Genomic DNA, 22,080 nt, shown 5'->3' with positions numbered 1-22,080 from the left:
TGATCCCCCTTACCCACATAGGAATGTAAAAACAAGCTACAGGGGTGCCTATGTAAGAAAATGTTCACTGTGGCACACATGTTACACTGGAGTGAGAGCAATAATTCTAGGGCCATTATTCACAGTAAACTCTAAACTAAACTGATGACCTGTATCCTGCAGGAATTTTCTGAATGTGTTTTCAGAAAATGCACAAAAAAACCTGATGCAATTAAAGCCTATGGCAAAGCGCAGGTAACCCGCAGGTACACTGCACTCACGGTCTAGAGGGAAAACTGTGTGAAAGCGCCCTAAAGAGTAATCAAACCAATGGGAAAGTGACGAAAAAACTTCCAGATTCCAACCACTGTCTACTCCAGGGGTGTCGGACTAAATTTCATTGAGGGCCACATTAGCATTGCGGTTGCCCTGAAAGGGCCGGTTGTATTTGTAAGACTAAAAATATTTATCAAGGGCTTTTCTTTCTCAGAGAATAGGTGAAGGAACTCAACCCCCCCCCCCCCCTCTGCTGAACCGAAGGGTGGGTGTGGCCAAATTGAACTGGGGAGGATCTTAAAGTGGCTAAGAGGAGTTCAGGGGGGCCCTATGCACAGAGTTTAGGGGTGTGCTATGTACATAGTGCAGAGTTCAGGGGTGTGCTACGTACATAGTGCAGAGTTCAGGGTTGCGTTGCCTACATAGTGTAGAGCTAAGGGGTGCCCTGTCAACTGAGTGCAGGGTTCAGGGGTGTGCTATGCACAGTGTGCAGGGTTTAGGGGTGTGCTATGTACTGACTGCAGGGTTTGGGGGTGTGCTATGCACAGTGTGCAGGGTTCAGCTCTCTTTCACAGGCTATCTGCATCTCACTTCCAACCCTTCCTCAGCTCTGACCTCTGCACCACTCTTCCCCCACCCCCCCCCACCTTTCCACACATCTTCCTCCACGGCTCTCAGAATAAGGCTTTTATGTTTACAAGTGACAGTGGTGAGCGGAAGGCAAGAGCCGGAGATGGCGGAGCAGAGTTCAAAATATATCCAAAACTAAAGAAAAAGTTTTGGTTGCAGGTACTTGAAATCTTATACCGTGTTATAAATGTTACCTCAAACTGCAAATGTATTAAGCTGAATATATAGACATGATATTCTTACCATCTTTGGTGACATGAACAACAAATAACCCTTCTTCATTTCCAAGTGCTATTCTTTCATGATCTGTAGAAGACAAAACAGAATCCAGTAATATAGATAGAATATATACTGTATAGAATAAAAGCATCTCTATGCTTTTATTTATGCTGAAGAGTGAATTACACTGGAGGCTGTAAATTAAAGATAGACTTCAGGCAGGCAGGCATTAAAAAACATAATAATGTAGCTCTGTATTCATTAATAGAGAGCAAACAGCAGGGCACAGGATTAGTGTACAGAATCAAGGAATAGCACACTTACACGTAAAAATAAAAAAAGCTGTGAATGGCCTGAGGGGCAGAAAGGGTAAAGCTGTGTAGCAGATGGTGAGATCACAGGGTAGCTGCTCCAATCCCTAGCTGCTTCAAATGTAGTTAGACCCTGACATGGAAGGGAGGCGGCAGCGTCTACAACCATCCCTCATGCACCTCATAGAGGTACCATCAGCATCTACAGGAAGGGCGGACCGCTACACATTTCAGGGGTCCCAATCCCTTTGCAAAGTTTTTTCCGCACAAGGAATGTGCAGCTTGCTATGGGGGAAGCCCAGAGCGCCAGTGGAGGACGCCAAAAGAGGGGGCCTGGGGCCTATTTACTATATATATATATATATATATATATATATATATATATATTTTATAATCACTTAAATTATGGCTAACTAGGGTAACCTAAAGGTTAATAAAGAGGTTATTTAGGAACAAATTCTAAGTTGTCAGGTTGCTTTAACTGACATAATTTGCACATTGAACTCATCCTTTGACCTGCAGATAAATGAAACAGAATAGATAAAAAGTAATGTTACTTTGTATCTCTCTTGCTTCTGAATAGCATTTATAAAAACTGTCAGAAGGACTATATTTTTCAAAGCAGCAGCAACTTCTGGCTGTCATTTTGACAGTTAGGAATTGCTGGCAAGTGCAAAGGGGGAGTGGTGGAAGGACAGTCCATTCTACACACGCTCAATGTATTTAGATGATGTTTTTTGGATGTGTGTAGTACGGTCAGTGTCCACAAATGTTAAGGAGGATTGGGCTATCTCCAAGACAAACCCACTCTTAATTTATTCATTGCTATGCAGTATGTGTCCGAAGATGGGAGAGCTGTCAGTCTGGAGAAAGCATTTGCAGAAGTGCCTTGGAGCAGCAGTGTGGCTTTACATATTTTTGTAAATGTATACAACAAAAAGTCCTTTTACACGTAAATTGTTAAAACAGTTAAGACTTTGTTTTAGTGCTTACCAGCTGTGTTGATTAAAGCCTGGTACACACTATTAGTGGGTTGAAATAAAAAAAAAAAACTGTCAGCTCCGGTCGGAGCAGCTGTACTATTAATCTGATGTTAGTACACTAAACTACCCTGCTGAGCTGTTGTGTCCTGACAGGGGAATGGCCCTCGCCAGAACACTCCAATCAGCAGGGGCTGACTGGCAACCTTTGGTCCAGGGGGCAAATACAAACCAGAAGCCCATGGTGCAGCGAATCGGCCCCGTTCCCACTATGCCTCTTCCCCGCCTCCTCCTGACCCCCATTCCAGGCTTAAGCTCCGCTCCAGGTAGTCTACTCACTGGCCAAATATGGGTTCCTGACCTGGCCCAGCAGGGGGCAGTTGGGGGGAGCTTGGACAGCTCGATCAGGGCTGGCCGGGGGAGGAGAGTCTCCAGTAGTGCATGGAACTGGCCTCTGTTCAGACACAGTTTACACCATCCATACTGGGGGGAGGCCTGCGCTCTGTCCATGTCTTTATCCCGCACTCAGTGGAGACTTCTTACTTCTCTTCACCAGGAATCCTTTAGACATGTCTGTGGCAGAAGCGGTGCAGCCTTTTTATTGGGCTTCAGAGAGGCCCGGGGGGCAATTGCTCCCTGGCCCAGTCCTCCCCTGCCAATCAGCACGCTGATCCAGCCAAAGGGCTGGCTTCTATCGGACCTGCTGGCTCTCACACAGACAAAATGTTGGCCTTTTTTTTTACTGGCTGATGGCGGCTGGCATTCGGCCCGTGTGTACACGGCTTTATGAACTGCCCTGCCCAAGTGCACCTTGCATATGTGAATTTATTTAAACTTAGTAGCTGCTTTATATTATGAATGAAGAGTGTACATTATGCTTGCAGACCTCATTCACAGAAGTAGGTGTCAGGACTCCTGAGACACAGAGTGGGATTTGGGGGTGCCAGCAATTTCACCAGAAGAGCTCATGCACATGGAAACAAAACCCTGCTCATGGGACACAACAAAGATATTTGGATGAAGGTTTTTTTGGGGGCATTTAAATTATTTAACTGATTAAGTATACTGTTTAGTAAATTTATTTATTATATGCGAACACTAAAAGATTTTCTGTCACAACATTAATGCACAGTATAAATAATATCCAACTTCAAAACAACAAACCCAAAAAAAAAAAAAACGTGATTTTTCCATAGCAGCTCACCGAGAATGGCAGCGGACTGGGTGTTCTTGATGAGTGGCAGTGTACTATCGTAGGCTTCTTTAGGTATGTAGACCGATCGGTCTTTTAGCTTGTTCTTCCTCAGAATGCGGTGCAGTTCGTTCAGTACCCCCACCCACTTACTCTTGTCATTCTCGCTATCTGCCAGGAGTAAAATGGAGCATTTGCTGCTGGATGCAGAGAGCTGAGAAGCTGTCACCTTAAAAAGAACATAAATTAGTATAAGCATTTATTTGCAAGAAAAAAAAATAATTCAAACCACACCCCAAGGACACTAGATTTCATTGTTCAGGCACCTCAAATATCACTGCTCATCAGGGTCACTTTAAAGTGAATCTGTCCTAAGCATTAGGTGTACCAAAACTATAATGAAAAAAGGGTGCTTTGTGTAAATGTAAACTACTGAGCAACTTGACAGCTTGATAGGGCTGCGTGTGGTCAGTTACCATTGAAGGAACTTTGGAACAAAGTGAATAAGCACTCCCACAAAATATAACCCGCTAGAAAAATATATAAGACTATAAATAATGCCTAGGCATATTTCAAGAAATGCATTAATAATGGGTGCATGTTGATAGGCATGTTGATAGGAAAACAATATGTTTTATGTATAGGCATACATTTAGTGGAATATAGAAACAGCCCAAGTAGAAATATCTATCCATACAGGGGTTGGACAAAAATTTGGAAACACTACATGATTTGCAGGTGTGAAAGTGACAACTTGTTTTGCATTGAAAGCGGGATGTGTCATAAGACACCTAGCTAACAGGTGGGAAGTATCACTTTCATAATTCACCGCATGCGCTGCTAGCAATATGGAGTCATGTCAGAGCTTACGGAGTTTCAACGAGAGCAAATTGTTGGTGCCAGCTAAGCTGGTGCCTCTGTGACTGAAGTTGCCAATTTATTTGCGGTGTCACGAGGTACAGTATCAAAGGTTATGACGGCATATACAGTTTCACTATATTACATATATGTTCTTGGGTTTAGATACACTTTAGATATTTTGAGTAACACTGAAGCAATACAGACTTGTATTGAGGTGTAAGTGGCCACAGTATGGGTCCAGAAGTGGCAGATGAGACAGACCTCTGAAGCAATCATACTAAATAGCTTTCAGGATCTCTCCAATTTTATCAGTCCAGTACATGCTTTGTTTAAAAGTACCAAGCCCTGATGAAGGGGGACCCTTTGAACCTCTGAAATGCATTGATTTTTTTTATGATACAAGTTTCTTAATAAATATAATTGTGGACCTAATACATTCTGCTTTTGGCGCTTTCTTCCTTGCGCACCCATTTCTACTTGAATAAAGGGTCGACCTTCAGTCCCCACTACTTGGAGAGCTGCCGAAGGAGAATCATTCCAACTACACATGACCTGTTTGAAAATCCCCAAAGCTATAAGAGATCTAATCAAATAATTAACAGTTGTTATTAAAGATTTTCACAAAAATACAAAACGTTGTATGACACTCCCCAGTACTTAACACAGAATAGATGCTGGGTACTCCTAAAACAGTGTGGATACCATTAGTGAGCCATTATTCTACTTTCTGTTCTAATGGGAGTCATTTCTGAAGATTGAAGCTACATTTGAGAAATTGTAAAAAATCTGAATTTTGGCATAACGTTTTTTGACAAATGTGGTGTGGCTTTGGATGCCTTTTTACTCGTAGCACAGATAAAACAGTGCTTGGGATCAATATGAATAATGTTGTATCGTGCACTCCAAACAATATTCAACCTCCTTCCTGAGTGCTGTAGTGATAAATCAAGAATGGAGCCACGAACATATATCACCAGCAGATTGTCCACTCAAACTAAAAATCAATTTTTCATCATAAAAATACTTTATAAATGTTTTGGAGCGCTACATCAGCTCCTTCATTGTGCAAATGTGATGCTGTTTGATGAAGGTGCAGATGTAGAGTTCCCAAATGTCATTGCTGTATTTCATGCCAATTGAATCTTTAATAGGAGTAGACAATGTGTTGGTGATATATGTTCCTAAAAGGGCTTGGGATTAGACACAAAACAGGGAAAAATTTAAGTCACTCACTCGGAAAATGCAGGGAATGTCCTTGCGATTGGCGTGGATGACATCAGAGGCCAGGACAGAGCTGACAACAAAGTCCTCGTCTCTGTGGAAGGAATACTGAAATTACAAAAACTGCAAACAAGAAAAGATGGCTGCCGTAGTTACCTTGCTGCTTATCATACCTCATATCAATGACCTGGCTCACCACACAAGAAGGCTGGGAGGATTTTCCCTCTGGAATATCATATAGGAAAAGTTTGAAGTCACACACAACTGCCAGTGCTCGCTGCCATCCCTTTTTCACTCCCGCTGGCTTGGGCACCTGAGAAAAAAACACAGCACTACAATAGTACCAGGCTACTTAATAAAATGGACAAAAATATACAGACAAAAGGTGTCAGTGATATCTAAGCACAGTTAGGACAACTAGTAGAAATGTTGACTTTGGGGAATCTGATCCAGCATGTAGCAGTAATTCTTGGCCTACTTACTCGAACATGTCCTTCATACGCCGTTCCAATGCCTTTCTGAGGGTCAATGCCTAGTGGTCCCTTGGTCTGTTCAGGAGGAATGGGGCACACTGAGGGCGCTTTATCTGCGCAAGTTACATGGCAAGAAAAACCGCACACTGGCAACAAAATAAAAAACAACATTTCATGAATGGAACTCATACAGAAATTCTGTCAGTACAAGAGAAACGTTGGCATGAATAGGATCTGGGAGGAGGTGAAAGGGATGCTGGACAGACAAGAGAAATTTATGCCTCGTTTCCACTGAGCGGATCGGTTCGGGTCGGTTCGGTACGGTACGCTAATTTGAGTGTTTCCATTATGAAAGTGGCCCATACAACCGAACCAAACCGCACCATTCCTGGTCCTGCTTCAGATGTAGGGCCATAGGAAATGGTACGGTACGGTTAGGGCGGAGCTACTGTCGTCACACGATAGAGTCCTCTGATTGGCGGACAGGAAACCATCAATGCTCACATCAAATGAAAGAGCAAAACAAACACCTCATTTGGTGTAAACCCCGCATGGTCCCTGGTGGCCCGACTTGCAGTGGAAACGCTCACCTGAATAGACCGGACCATTCTAACCCTTCCAAACTGTACCGACCCGAACCGTTCCGCTCAGTGGAAACGAGGCATTAGAGAAGCCTAAAGTCCAAATCCAGTCAAAACTTTTCTTTTAGCTTTGAATAGATTGTAAAAGGGATTGAACCATCGTCAGGATCTTATTACATTCTGTCCTCCTAATTTGAAGATTTTATCTCAATTTCTGTCCAGATTAAAGCTGTTAGGCAAAACACAAAGTGAGGGGAAACTTAGGCCTTGTACACACGATGAGAATATCGGACGAACGATCATCTGTTTTTTTTTTTTTTTGCATGCTAGTCTCATATCAAAAACAAATAGGTTACTAAAGCTGTGAAAATTCTTCTAAGACAGAATACAACTTTGTAAGTGATGTAATGTATTCTATTCATTCATTTCCGAGCATGTGTGCTCTTGGTCTTTCGTTTATTTTCGGACGAATACTATACTGATTAAATGAAAATCGTTCGCTCTGGTATTGTATGAGAAAAATTTTCAGGTCTGTCCCTCAAGATAATTTGGCATGAACTGTCGTGATCGGCTCTCGAAAGCTGCGTACCAACAATCAGGGCCGCCATCAGGGGTGTACATACAGGCAGTACTGGTGTAAGGGGGCCGAGCCTCTAGAGGGGCCCGGGGACCACTTCCCTTACACACTTTAAAAACAATAGCTTCCGATCTTCACCACCAACACCCGCAGCACCCCTCCTCCCCCCGCTCGTACGCCATTATCATCATCAGTTTTGTATGTGTGATGTGCTGGAGCTGCAGCCTACTGCTGGTCAACCTGTGCTTTTGTTTGGACTCCTGATGGGACACAAACTCCAGACATGATGGAGTTGCAATGCATTGTAAAATGGCTGGGGATGATGCTGAGTGGGGAAAGGAATTACACTGTGGAGAGCCTCTTCACTTAGTAACTCTCATCCCCACCCAGAATCATCCTCATCCATTTTCACAATGCAACTCCATCATCCCCTTTCCCGCCCAGGCCAGATTCCTCCATCTCTCTCCACAATGTATCCCCATCCACACCCGGAATTATCCATCCCTTTCCGCAATGTATCCCCATCCCCGAAGAGAATCTTGGGAGAAGGATCGATAATTCTGGGTGGGGATGGGGATACATTGTGGACAGGGATTGGGGCAGACTGACATTTGCCCCCCAGTGACATGGGACAGTGGCCCCCCACTGACATGGGACAGTGGCCCAAGGGCCCGATGTCAGTGGGGGGCCCCATGAGAGGCTCTTGGTACCTCGCAGGGATCACTAAATGGGGCCACGGTCCATGCCAAATGAAAGTCCTGCCAGGGCCACGGTCCACCACTTAGCAGCTGTGTCCTTTTTGCTAGGTCTCCCGCCAGCCACCACTGCCATGCTCACAGGGAGTGGGAGGTGCTGCAGGACTATCTGCAGAGAGTGCGGGAGCCTTTTAAAATTAACAAGTGGATAAGTACCCGCTTGTTAAGTTGGCCAGCTCCCGCCTTCCTTCCAGATCTGCAGAATCTCCTGTCTCCGTCCACTGTGAGCATGGCAGCGGCTGCCAGCTTGAGACCATAGGGAAAGGACACCCCAGGCTGATCAGTGCCTATGACTTGCTAAGGTGGTACTCAGCAGGGAAGGCTTGCAATAAAAGGGGCACTGTGTCATAAAGGAGCACTTTGATGAACGGGCACTGTGATGTATGGAGCACTGATGTACGGGCACTGTGATGTAAGCAGCACTGTGATGTACGGGCACTGTGGTGTAAGTGGCATTGATGTATTGGCACTGTGATGTAAGCAGCACTGTGATGTACGGGCACTGTGATGTAAGTGGCATTGATGTATTGGCACTGTGTTGTAAGCAGCGCTGTTATACAGATCGCTGTGATGTAAGCTGCGCTGTTATATATGAGCCCTGTGATGTAAGCAGCACTGATGTACGGGCACTGTGATGTAAGTGGCACTGTGATGTATAGGGGGCACAGTGATGTACGGGGCACTGTGGTGTACATTTTGGAAATTTACCATTGTTCCACCTTTAAAGCGATCCTCCCCTTCATCCTCTAATTTTTCTTTAAATCCCTGCATACGGTGTGGTGGGTACTGAATGTTTCAGATACACACCCTGCCAGCAATCAAGCAGTGTCATACCCTGAAGCCCACACATACACACTAGGCGCCTTTGCACCCCACAGACAGACTGACTGGGAGACACACTGACCTGGGGGGGAGAGGGGGAGGGATTGTACTGGGAAAGAGACTGACCTGGAAGGATTGTACTTAGAGAGAATGTCTTGGCAGAAGGGATTCCTACATACACTTAATTTGTGTCAATAGAGGAAACTATATATATATATATATATATATATATATATTATAGTATATATGTGTGTAAAGTTATGTTCCTTATAAATTAATATAGTAACTAATGTATTATTTTATTTTATTATTTTTTTCTGCCGATTGTACACTTTCAGTGATGAATACAGTTGTCCATCCTGACTGTGAAGACAACAGACTGCAGAGTATTTTATGCACTTAACTTCAAAGCTCTTCCACAGAAGAAGTAGATGAGTAACAATTTTTAAATTTCCTTCAAGGGGTTTGTTTTTTTCAAATGTTATATTTGATTGTACACTTCCATTTGCACTTTTTTTGTACAGTGTTAACTATTTACAGGGGATAAATCTTGCTCTTATCTTTTGTTCTCAGTTTTCTCCTTTTTGTCCTGTTATTGGTTCATTGTGTAGCACTTTTACTTAACAGTGAGTATCTCTCACTTTGGATATTTATTGTTAATATTTGATTTTACATTTTCATTTGCACTTTTTGTACAGCGTTTTACATTTAATAAATCTTGCTCTTTTTTCCTTAGTTCTCATTTGAGTCCTTTTTATCTCGGTTGCTTCCTTTTATAGCACTTTTGCTTAACACTAAGCATTTCTCAAATTTGCTATTTGATAGTACATTTTCATTTGCACTTTTTGTACAGCATTTACAGTGTACATTGAATAAATCTTGCAGTTTTTTCCTTTGTTCTCAGTTTGTCTCCTTTTTATCTCTGTTATTTATTTCTTATTATACCACTTTTACTTAACAAAAAGTGTTTGTGGAATTTAATATTTATTTGTTAATATTTGGTTGCACTGAGCTGTTTGCACTTTTAAGTAGCACTTTTTCTATTTTAAAAGTTTACATTCCTTTTTTTTTTTTTTTTTACATGGGTGTATTTTAGGCATTATTTACTTGGACTTCAATTTTGAAAGTTTAGTATTATTTGCACTGTTTTACATTTGTATACCTGTTTTAACTACTTCCCGCCCTCGCTATAGCCGAAAGACGGCTACAGCGCGGGCTCTAATTTCCGGGAGGCCGTCTTTAAACGGCCTCCCAGTGACAGGCTCCCCGCGCGCTCCCGCGGGCGCGCATCGGGGAAAATCTGTGTCGGCCGTGTCCCTTGGACACAGCCAATCACAGATCGTGGTGAATGGCCAATCACAGCGGCCATTTACCACGTGATTGGACCGTGCAATGAGAGATGATCTCATATGTAAACATATGAGATCATCTCTCATCGCCAGCTCTCTTCCTCACACAGAGACTGCAGTGTGAGGAAGAGGAGACGTGATCACCGGTAAGGGGACACAGAGGAATGTAATCAGGGCACTGATCACCAGTGCCCTGATTACAGAAGAGGGGAAAAAAATGCCATAACTGCCCACAGTGCCCGCCATCAGTGCCCCCATCAGTGCCCACAGTCAGTGCCCATAGTGCTGCCAGTCAGTGCCCATCAGTGCCTGCTCATCTAGGCACTGATGGGCACTGACTAGCAGCACTATGGGCACTGAGTGTGGGCACGGATGGTGCTGCCCATCAGTGCTGATCAGTGCCACCCGTCAGTATCCATCAGTGCCACCCATCAGTGTCCATCAGTCCCACCCATCAGTGCCGCCTCTCAGTGCCCATCAGTGCCGCCTCTCAGTGCCCAGCAGTGCCACCTCTCAGTGTCCAGCAGTGCCACCTATCAGTGCCCAGCAGTGCCACCTATCAGTGCTCATCAGTGCCGCCTATCAGTGCTCATCAGTGCCGCCTATTAGTGCCACCTATCAGTGCTCATCAGTGCGACATATTAGTACCTCCTCATCAGTGCCACCTCATCAGTGCCCATAAGTGCCACCTCATTAGTGCCCATAAGTGCCACCTCATCAGTGCAGCCTATCAGTGCCCATCAGTACCGCCTCATCAGCGCACATCAGTAAAGGAGAAAAATGTATTTATTTTCAAAATTTACTCACAGAAAATAAGAAAAACTTTTTTTTTTTTTCAAAATTTTCTGTCTTTTTTTTTTTTTTTGTAAGAAATAAAAAACCCAGAGGTGATTAAATACCACCAAAAGAAAGCTCTATTTGTGCGAAAAAAATGATATAAATTTCATATGGGTACAGTGTAGCATGACTGCGCAATTGTCATTCAAAGTGTGACAGCACTGAAAGCTGAAAATTGGCCTGGGCAGGAAGGGGGTATAAGTGTTCAGTAGGCAAGTGGTCAAAGTGTGCATTTTGTCTGCCAAACTACCATGTTATTTTATAGTATTTGTCCACGTATGCGTTAGGAGAAATAAGTATACGCATTTCTGGTTACTCCCAGCATAGTTTTGTGTATTGTACAAATTCACATTTTACAATGTATCTGCAGAAGTCTGGTTCACAGAAGCGCAAGGAGAAGAGAGAACGAGAACAGGAAGAAGAAAAACTGAAAAAGAAAAAGGTGTTACTAAAGTTCTTCAAGAAGCAAAAAACTACAGAAGAAACCACTGTAGAAACTATAGAGGAAGGAGTTCCTGTTGAACCAGAAGAGGCTGCTTCTGCTTCCTGCAGCTCATCTTTTGTCACTGATCCAGAAGTTCACACTGAATATCTACAAGAAAAAAAGTGAAACACAGCCTGGACACATTTCTAGTATTGTGGAAAATTAAGAGGAAGAAGTTGATTGGAAGGATCCAGCAGTTTGGCCAGATGTGCTGACAGACAAAGACAGAGAAAGGATTGTGATTTGTGGCTTAGGTAAAGAAGAACTAAAGGAAATGATAAAAGATATGGACAAGGAATGTGAACAAAGATCTTTCAGTGAATTTCTTTTATATGCAAAAGCGTCAAATGAATGGGAAAGAATTGTACGGGACTGGCTTAGGTGGAGCACCAGCAAGCATGTTTTGTACTGTGTGACATGCTGTGCATTCCCTTCTGACCATGGCAAATTTACTAGTTTTCTTTTGTCAAAGAGAGGGATTTAATCCATCCAAAAACAAATGGCATTTCCTATACAATCGATTGCCAGAACACCAAAAATTCCATTTATCACAAGCAACACTGTTGGAGTTGGAGGAAGCTTCAAATGTCCATTGCAGGCCATGGTTTGGACTCCCAGTTGCAAAAAGGTTTGGACAGTGAAACCCAAAAATGTGCTGCTTTGTTAGAAAGACTTCTGGATGTAACTTTGTTTCTGGCTTCAAGAAATTTGGCATTTCGGGGAAGCTCTCAAAGAATTGGAGATTTGCACAATGGAAATTTCCTTGGTGTACTGGAATATAGATAGCAGAAAAATAGCAGATGCTGCTATTTTTCATGCTATAAAACCAGTGGATCCTTGCTCAAAAGGGACTTTGGGTATATCAGTGCTCCGATTTTGTATGAATTAGTATCTGTGAGAGGGAGGCAGTTGGAGATTATGGAAAGGATATATATTGAAGAATGTTACCTAGATCTCACCACCTCCTCCGGACCACAGAACGTATAGGAGTCACTGCCGCCAAAGTTTTCCTGTCCCCAGAAGGCTCATTAGGGGAACCTCTGTCTCTATTTCTATCCACAAATACTGATGTGTCAGAATACGTGTTTGCAGCAAGAGGGAGTAAGTGGGGCATCATAGTGAGCATCTACTAAGATATTTTTATATGGTGGACATGCCAAACAAAGCTAGCCCACTCCTCCTCTGGACTTGCTTGCATTCAGTATTTACAAATGGAGTGTTACAACTGAGTTTATCCATGAAGTTGTGGTCTATATTCGTCCTGCTCATTCTCTTCTGTTGGAGTTCCACCAATACAGTAGCATTCACCAGTTCAGGGGACTTGCTTACCTATTACATTCATACATTGAACTTTTATACATCTTCTTATTTGACTAAAAACTGTATAGGAACAAATTGCATATTCAAGCTAAATGTAGGTTTCTAAAAGTGGACTACACATTATATGGTTCACCTTTCCCTTCAGCTATGTTAATATGGCAGTATTTGCCAGTCTAGTTGATTGGTGGATTTTTTTAGATCCACCATTTTGTATCCTTATTTATCATTAGAGATACAGCAGCCTATCTGAATCCCTTCCTTTGATCTAAAGCTAATATACTTGGTGATTAATTATTCATGCACATATGCATAAAGAATATATAGAAAAAATACAATATTGTTTATAAGATGTGGGGACCTGATGGTTTTTTGGTTTTTAATATTGTGTTTATGTTTTATGCCTGTTAAATTGAATTTTAAAGAGAATAAAGGTATTGTGCTTTAGTCAGTCAAGAGTTATATTGATTGATTCATGTATCAAAGAGGTTGTAATCTCTTACTTTTAAATATTGAACGCACTGATGACTTGTAATACACTTTTCATTTTCATATATTAAGTTGTAAGAGTATTAAAATAAAAGTGGGTGCACTGAAGGACTTGGTAAGATGGTCAGTGGGCAGATTTGGTGGGACGGCCATTGGGAAGATTGGTTGTCAAGCATCGGGGGGCCCAGTCGTAAAGCTGTGTAAGGGGCCCCAACATTTCTGATGGCTGCCCTGCCAACAATCAGATTATTGTACAAATCGCTTCAAAAGCAGTATTTTTCATGCGATTTTCTCATCATGTGTACTAGACATTAACCAACAGGGACAGTGACAGAGATAAACAATAATTTACATACATTTCTCAACAACCACAAAGAATACAACCTGAATTCTAAAAAAAAGTTGGAACGCTGTGTAAAATCTACATAAAAACAAAATGCAATGATTTGCAAAGCTCATAGACCCATATTTTATACACAATAGCAAATAGAAAACATATCAAAAGTTTAAACTGAGAAAATTTACCATTTTAATAAAATAAATGGATTTTTGTAAAATCTTACCGTAAAATCCTTTTCTCTTAGCTCATTGACAGACGTAGTCCTCGGTGATACACCACCTTCGGGTTATGTTGCCTCCACAGGAGCAGGACTAGACAGGAAATTAAAAAGCTCTGGCCACACCCTAGGGGCAGTCCCAGAGGGTATATCCTCTCTCTCTCTGCCTCAGCAAATCAGTTATGTGAAAAAGCAGTCTTTAGAGATTTTAACCCAACTCAAAAAACAGAGGGGCGGGGACTACGTCTGTCAATGAGCTAAGAGAAAAGGATTTTACGGTAAGATTTTACAAAAATCCATTTTTCTCTAGCGCTCATTGACAGACGTAGTCCTCGGTGATACACCACCTTCGGGACGTCCCAGAGCAGTATCACAACTGAGGGGTGGGAAAATGAAATCAAATCCCAATCTAGAAGGCCCAACCGGTGCCAACTAGAAGTTTACAATGCTCATCCTTAATGATGAGACTCAACAAAAAAAGAGAAAAATTTTTTTTTTTTTTTCCAACAGAAAAAAACCCTCGAGGTAGACCACCGGTCTCCTCAAATTGCAGCCTGCAAAACCTTGCGGCCAAATGAGGCATCCGCCGATGCCGTCACATCAATTTTATAGAATTTTGTAAAGGTATGTACCGACGACCAGGTGGCCGCCTTACATACCTGGACCACTGACGCCTGATGGCGAAAGGCCCAGGAAGTACTGAGCGCTCGAGTGGAGTGCGCCCTAACAGGGAACGGAGGACTCTGACCCTTAATAGAATAAGCCTGTACCACCGTTTGTCTAATCCATTTGGCGATAGTCGCGGCAGATGCAGGCAAACCCTTTCTGGGGCCATCCGTGATCACAAAAAGTGAATCCGTCTTACGGAAAGATTCCGTAGCTTTCAGGTATACCCTGATTGCCCGAACCACATCTAAGGAATGCAACGCATGTTCCCGATGATGCTTGGGCTGAGGACACAAGGAAGGTAGTACAATATCTTCATTCAGATGAAAATCTGAAACCACCTTAGGAAGAAAAGATGGCTTAGGATGAAGTACTACCTTATCCCTATGAATCACTAGGTATGGGGACTGGCATGATAATAGCCACCAAGAAGGCCACCTTCTGGGATAAAGTAAGCAAGGGAATCTCCCTGATGTTTTCAAAGGGAGGTTTCTGTAGAACCGACAAAACCAAATTAAGATCCCAGGACGGTAAGGGCGCGCGGACTGGAGGAGCCAGGTGCCGCACCCCCTGGATGAAATTCCGCACCAAGGACTTGGTAGCTAAAGGTTTCTGAAAGAAGATTGCTAATGCTGAAACTTGACCCTTGATGGTGCTCAAGGCTAGCTTCTGCTCAACCCCTTGTTGCAAAAAAGGCCAATATTCGAGTCACCGAATAGGTACGTGGAGGAAATCCTAAAGATTCGCACCACGCAATATAAGTCTTCCATGTGTGATAATAGACTTTGCTGGAAGTCGCTTTCCTTGCTTTAATAAGGGTAGGAATGACTGAAGTAGACAAACCTCTGTCCTTCATACTTGGGTCTCAATGGCCAGGCCATTAAACCCAGCGACTGTAAAGCATGATGGTAAATTGGTCCTTGAGACCACAGACACTCCCTGAGACGAAGTTCCCACGGAACGTCTACGACTAACATGTCCAAGTCGGCCAGGCCGGCTTGAGGAGGCCAGCCTAGAATTTCTAGGACCACTGGCGCTGATAGAATCTGAACCAGGCGTCCCTAGAGGTATCTGGCCCCGACCATCCGAGAAAGTCTGGTCGTTTTCTTTTCCCACACATTTATCAGATACCTGATTGTTATCAGGAAAGGTGATCTTTTCTGGTTGAACCTCAGGGACCGAAGTCACCCGACTAGAGGCTACTTGGCCTATCTGGTCAACCAGATCCGATTCCTGTGAGGTATCGGGACTAATCTTAGGAAAAGGTAAAGGAAAAGATCTATTCAGGGAACGGTAACTACCGCTTCCTGTAGTACTTAAATGTTGGAAGGGAAGAATCGCACCGGTAGTAGTGGTTGATGCTCGATCTAATGTCCTGAATACCGGTGAAAACGTCCCCCCACCCTGAAACCGGGTGGGGGCGCACCTTCAGGCTGTGTACTCCTTTGCTTCGGGTTTGGCTGGGTTGGTCCTTTGCTTGTCCGACCAGCCCTTCTTGAACCCTCCTGGAGGAGTCTTGCCTTTCCCGCTAGTACCAGCCGGGCGCCCTTTATGGGCGGTAAAGAAAGGTCCTCGCTTGTTGCGAGGTCCCTTAGCTTTAGCAGCCTGTGGCAAAAAAGTGCTCTTGCCCCCAGTGGCATCCTTAATGATTTCATCTAGGTTGGCCCCAAATAGACGATTCCCCTGAAAAGGGAGATTAGTCAAGGTCTTTTTGGAACCTAGGTCAGCTGACCAGCATTTTAACCACAGCACACGTCTGAGGATCACCGCTGACTTAGATGCATGCCCTAATAAGGGAGTAGTGTCCAAGGCTGCGTCACAGATAAACTGTAGCCCTTGTATAATCTGTTCCATCAAATCAGATGTCTCCTGGGGAATATCTTTTCCCCTAAGATCTTGGCGTACCATTTTCGCCCATTCCGTAAGTGTCTGGGAAACTAGACCAATAACAATTACTGGTCTAAATGCTGACCCTATCAGAGAGAAGATGGTGCGGGACTCTGCTTCCATCTTTCGATCCACCGGATCCTTAAAGGACGAAGTGTCCTCCACTGGAATAACCGTGGCTTTATTCAGCCTGGAAATAGGTGGATCCACCACTGGTGGTACCGTCCATTTCTTAATGATGGATTCCTCAAACGGATAGCGTCTAGCAATACGCTTGGAAATAGTAAAGGTACGTTTAGAATGCTCCCATTCTCCTTTAATCTGATTACCGAAACATTTAGGTACAGGAAAAACCTTCACCGTTTTGATGGGCTTATTAGTACCAAAAGGAATCTCTGTTTCAGTTGCCTCTGCCGGTAAAGCCTCAAGTTTTAAGGTTTCCTGCACTGCCACAACTAGTGCGTCCACCAATGCTTCTTCCTGAATTATAGCAGGAGAAGAAGCGTCCTCCTCACTGTCTGAGGGGGCTTTACCTGGGATAACAGCCCTTGCAGAGGAACCTGCAACTGCAGTGACCATCTCTGAATCAGAGTCAGAGGTGTCAGATAGTATAGGGGTAGGCGGGGGTCGCTTCCTTGAGCCCCGTCCCTGACAGGCCGCCTCCACCCGAGCCACCATAGACTCCAAAATTGCTGTAAATGACTCTATACTCTGTGCACCGGCGGGTCCCGTGGCCCCCTCGAGGGAAACAGGTGGGGGAATATGTGTGGCAGGGTCCATGATAATTCCAGTCACTTCCTGGATAATATAATTCAAAAATAAAAAAACTTTTTTTTTTTTTTTTCAGACCCCCAGCGCCACAAAAGCCCCTTAGTGTTACCTGCTAGGGATCCCTATCGATCGAGAGAGAGAGAGAGATAGACCCCCAGGCTCACCACTTGATGCTCAGAGTTTAACTGCAACAGGTTACAGCGCTGTCTTGACAAACAGGAAGTCTTTTGGCTGGCTGCCCAGGAAGAAAGGAGGCGGCTCCGCCCTCTGCACGCCTTCCGGCGCCTCCCCCAAGCTCCACGAGGTGTTTGGATCACCTCAAACATGGCCGCCCCCATGCTGGAGACACGAGGCTACGCCAAAATGGCGGCTCGTGCGATCCAGCAAAAAAAATGGCGGCGGCCTGTACCGAATAGCGGTGTGCTGCAGGGCACACAACACTCTCTCTGCATGGGAATATCGCGTTCACCACAAGACCCGTCAGGGGAAAAGGGGGAACATACTACTCACCATACCGGAACCAGGCGGGCACCAACTCCTGACAGTACCCCTCTCCACCGGGGCGGGAGGGCTGTCGACCGATACGGACGCCGTGACTCATGGTCTTTGGCGTTTCAGCGAGACGTTTAACTCGCGTGGACAGTCCTTTAATGGGACTTTGTCGCGGCCGACCCAGGGCGGAGCTATGGCCTGCACGCGCTCGTAGGCTGAACTGGGGTGACCACCGGATCTCAACATCCAGCCCGTCGCCCAGTTCAGCTTTCTTGCTTGAAGATCTCACAGGAACACTGGAGAAAAAAAGCTGTCTAAAAAATCCTTTAAGAAAAAATTTCTTGCCAGGACCTAAGATCCCAGCAAGGTATCTAGGTCCTTACTCCTAACTAGACAGAAAATAACTGATTTGCTGAGGCAGAGAGAGAGAGGATATACCCTCTGGGACTGCCCCTAGGGTGTGGCCAGAGCTTTTTAATTTCCTGTCTAGTCCTGCTCCTGTGGAGGCAACATAACCCGAAGGTGGTGTATCACCGAGGACTACGTCTGTCAATGAGCGCTAGAGAAAAGGTAATTTTGAAGTTGGAACTGGGCAACCAAAGGCACCCTCTGAACAAAGAAAAAACCCCAAAAACTCTAGCAATACACACTAAACAGAGCATGTGCAGAGTGCCTTTAGGGCTCTGTTCTATCAGCAAATGGATTGGGGACAGTAAACAAAGGGGAGGATCAGAGAAGACAGGATCAAACAGCCTTTTTACACAACTCCTTAGGTTCCACAATGAGTAATAAAAAGCACGCTTTATTGCATATACAGGCTGATTTTACTGTTGGGGGTTTAGTAACACTTTAAAAGCCCCCCCCCCCCCTAAAAAGGGCAGCCCTCCCAACTTCATGGATGCATAGCAACTGCATAGGCTGCAAAGGCTATAGTTACACCACTAGTCACACCAACATATGATATGACTAGCCCAAAGGTCATTGGCCTTGACAAATAAAGGGAGGGTAACACCATCATCTGTCCTTAGGCAGCCACTGGTTAGAGGTGTCAATGGCACTAAAACGTGGGCAGAAAAGATGATAATCTCATTAAAGGAACGACAAAAACCATATCGCAGGTATGCATGTGACAAATGTTAAAAGAAACATCTTTTTCTCTTTAATGTTACACCATTGGATGAACAGACAGGGGAAAGATTGCTTGTGCTGCAAACGTACCTTCGCAGGTGCAGCCCTGTCGGATCAGACCCACCATCAATGACGTACACTGGTTGCACTTTGTTGGCGTGCCGAAAGTCTTCACAACAAACTGGTGAGCTTTGGGCTAACAAAACAAAAGAAATTTAATATTGTATTCCTTAAAATGTGATTTTTTTTTTTTTCGCTAAAACAATAAGAGAAATATAAGCTTGGGGTTTTTTTTATTCATACTTATCTAGGTAGATGCAGCTTAGGTCCGATAATGCATCTGTCACCCGCCAGCTCTAACACAGAGAACCGAATGATCAAACACCACCAATCACTCGGATCTCAGGGCTCCCTGAGAGAGCTGGTGACTGTCAGTCAGCAGGTCTCTGCTCTGCCCCCCTCCACCGCACTCACAGAAATGTTGGGCTGTGGAGGGGCGGGGAGCGGCCAGTTTAAGCTCTCAGTGGCTTGCTGAGAGGCTGAGCCCGTTGCTGGTCCAGGGTTCTGGGCAAATCCCGACCATATGATCGCGATCCTTACCAAGCCTGGACATTATTTACTCAGTCTATAAAAAAGAATCTTAATTTTTATTCTGCAACATCTAAGGGTGACCGTTTCATGGTGACCTTCCTAATCTAATTTGTGATGTGTTTCTAGAAGTATAATAAAAGGTATATGCAGTTCTGAGATACACACAGCTCTGCCACACAATACATTCTGACTAGCAGGGTAGATCTTATTTTTATCTGCTGTGGTTAGGCAACGAAGAGGTCTTGTCCCTCCGCCAGCCCCGCTTGTGACATGAAAGTTGTAACGGATCTTTGTACCCCAGCTGGGCACATCCGCCGAAACTGTGTCTCCTGTCCTCCAAACGCATCCACAGCCTGCGGAGAAGCCATATCCAGCCCGTAACCCCTCAATCACGAGACAATCCACACAGGTGTTGAGGGTTAACCATCCAGAGCTTAAACTGTTTATTACATTCCAAGACACAGTTTTACATACAGTTAGGGAAACTCCCCTTAGCCTTGCCACAGAAGGGGGGGGGGGGGAGGGAACATAGACTAACCAATGAGAACTGAACATTTGTACATTTGAAACAAGCAGTCTTAATACACACCCCCTGTGGAGAGATGTCTCCAACTCAGACCATTGTCTGCCATGAATCCACACACTTAGACACAGAAACAGGAGGGGGGGGGGGGGGGGGATGGGTTGTAACATTACATTACATTAACTCAATGCCATGAGTCAGTTGTTCAGAGGATGAATAAAGGGAAAATAAAATGCAATGTCCCAAACTCATAAGAAAATGACACAAAGGGGTTTACAATCCAGGGACAGGGTGATCCGTCACCCATAGTGACGGCTAGTACCGTCACATCTCTTCCCCCCAAAGGTAGACTAACCAGGTACTAGACCTCCAACTGGTCTGTGCCTGAGTTAGTCGGGTAACAAATCCCAAAGAGTCAATGTCTGTTTGCCTGGATAATTTGTCGGCATTGCCGTTTTGCTTCCCAGGGCAGTAGTGGATGGTAAAGTCAAAAGGCTGCAGTGCCAAACTCCACTATCTCCTGGCCCATAGTCTGTCGGTAGGAGGCTTGCGCACAGTCCCCTCCAAAACACACAGTGACAGTGGGTTCTGTCACATTTCTCCCCTTTTAAAAACAGACTAACGAGGTTCCTGACCCTCAACTGGTCTGGACCTGTGTTAGTCACAAACTTCCACCCCAGGCAACCAGGAAAAGTAAAAGTACGACTCTGGCGCTGGGGAGCAAAACCGCACATAGGGTCTCCCATGAATAAAAACAGCCGCTGCAGAGTGGGAACAGCTGTCTGCACTCCTCTTATCCGGGGCTGGGTTGCAGATATTGGGGGGAGCTGAATAATCCTCTGCCCTGATGCCAGCGCTTCCGCTGGTAGGGAATGTAGGCTGGTAGGGCTATGCATTTGGGGAGAAAAGGGTACTTGCTTTTCTCCTGGTGTAGTTACCAGCCGTTGAGAAGGTATCTTGCAGGGACTGTCTCCCGGATTCTTCATCTCTGGTTCTGATGCTGGGCAGAGACCATCAGCGCTCTCTCCTGTAGCCAGAGCTTCTGCCGGGGGGATAAACACTGGGGTAGTGTCCAATTGTTGGGGAGGGAGAATTGCTTCCTCTACTCCCGGTGGGGATATCTGCTGTTGGGAAAACAGCTCACGCAGATCCTCTCTCAAACTCTCCGGATCCAACTCTTTTTCTGATGCTGGGCAGATGCCAGGGGCACTCTGCCCTGTAGCCAGCGCTTCTGCTGGGGCGATAAACACTGGGGTAGTGTCCAAGTGCTGGGGAAACGGCTCACTGGGGTCACCCCTCGGACTCCCTGGATCTACCTCTGAGGGTGGGCAGAGGCCAGCGGCACTCTGCCCCGTAGCCAGCGCTTCTGCTGGGGGGATGAACATTGGGGTAGTGTCCAATTGTTGGGGAGGGAGAATTGCTTCCTCTACTCCTGGTGGGGATATCTGCTGTTGGGAAAACAGCTCACGCAGATCCTCTCTCAGACTCTCCGGATCCAACTCTTTTTCTGATGCTGGGCAGATGCCAGGGGCACTCTGCCCTGTAGCCAGCGCTTCTGCTGGGGCACCAGATGAGATACTCTGGACTTGCTGCTGATCACCATTTCCCAGCCTTCCAGCGCCTGTCTCAACTCCCCCTTCTGAGACCTTCATGCTATCAGCTTGTCTCGCTGCCTGGGGGACCTCCGGTGCGTTCCGGCATTCTAGCGCTCGCAGTGCCCTCTGTATCATCGCTGCTTCTTCCATTGCAGTTAGTACGGGAAAACGCAGGGTCACCCCTGGCCCCATTTGCTTCTCATCTTCGTGGCTGTCTGCTATTTCTCTCGGACAGTCCCAGGCAACGGGAGCCATGCCAGGCTGCTGATCACCATCAAACAGCCGCTTGTAGGCAATCTCGAGCTCCCATTCCTGCTCAACCAGGAACTCCAATTCCTCCAGGTCACACGCCTCGTCGGGGAGGTCCAGCACCTCTTCTCGGAAATCCAGAATGTGTTCCAGCCGCCACTCCTCATCGCTCCCAAAGTCTGGGTCTCCGTACATTTTTTGATGGAGCAGCCCCACGCCGCCATAGCCAACGCCTTCTGTTGGGCTGCCATCTGCTGTACTTGGCCAC

The 22,080-nt window shown here is 45.1% G+C and overlaps 1 protein-coding gene across 5 annotated transcripts in view; it reads right to left on the bottom strand.

The window, feature by feature from the left end:
* CDC42BPA (CDC42 binding protein kinase alpha) overlaps positions 1–22,080 on the bottom strand; it is a 459,430-nt gene that overhangs the window by 58,443 nt on the left and 378,907 nt on the right. For all 5 annotated transcript variants that reach the window (XM_082251633.1, XM_082251634.1, XM_082251637.1 and 2 more), the window contains 6 exons: positions 18,945–19,050; positions 6,152–6,288; positions 5,843–5,982; positions 5,682–5,763; positions 3,600–3,816; positions 1,129–1,191 (listed from right to left, as the gene is read on the bottom strand). In XM_082251633.1, coding sequence (XP_082107759.1) covers positions 1,129–1,191; positions 3,600–3,816; positions 5,682–5,763; positions 5,843–5,982; positions 6,152–6,288; positions 18,945–19,050 — 745 coding nt within the window. The remainder of the gene's footprint in view (positions 1–1,128; positions 1,192–3,599; positions 3,817–5,681; positions 5,764–5,842; positions 5,983–6,151; positions 6,289–18,944; positions 19,051–22,080) is intronic.

Source organism: Pelophylax lessonae (assembly GCF_965119305.1).
Source record: "Pelophylax lessonae genome assembly, chromosome: 3".
Taxonomy (NCBI): Eukaryota; Metazoa; Chordata; class Amphibia; order Anura; family Ranidae; genus Pelophylax; species Pelophylax lessonae.
Note: the sequence above shows the minus strand (reverse complement) of the source record. Positions and strands in the feature narration are given on the sequence as shown.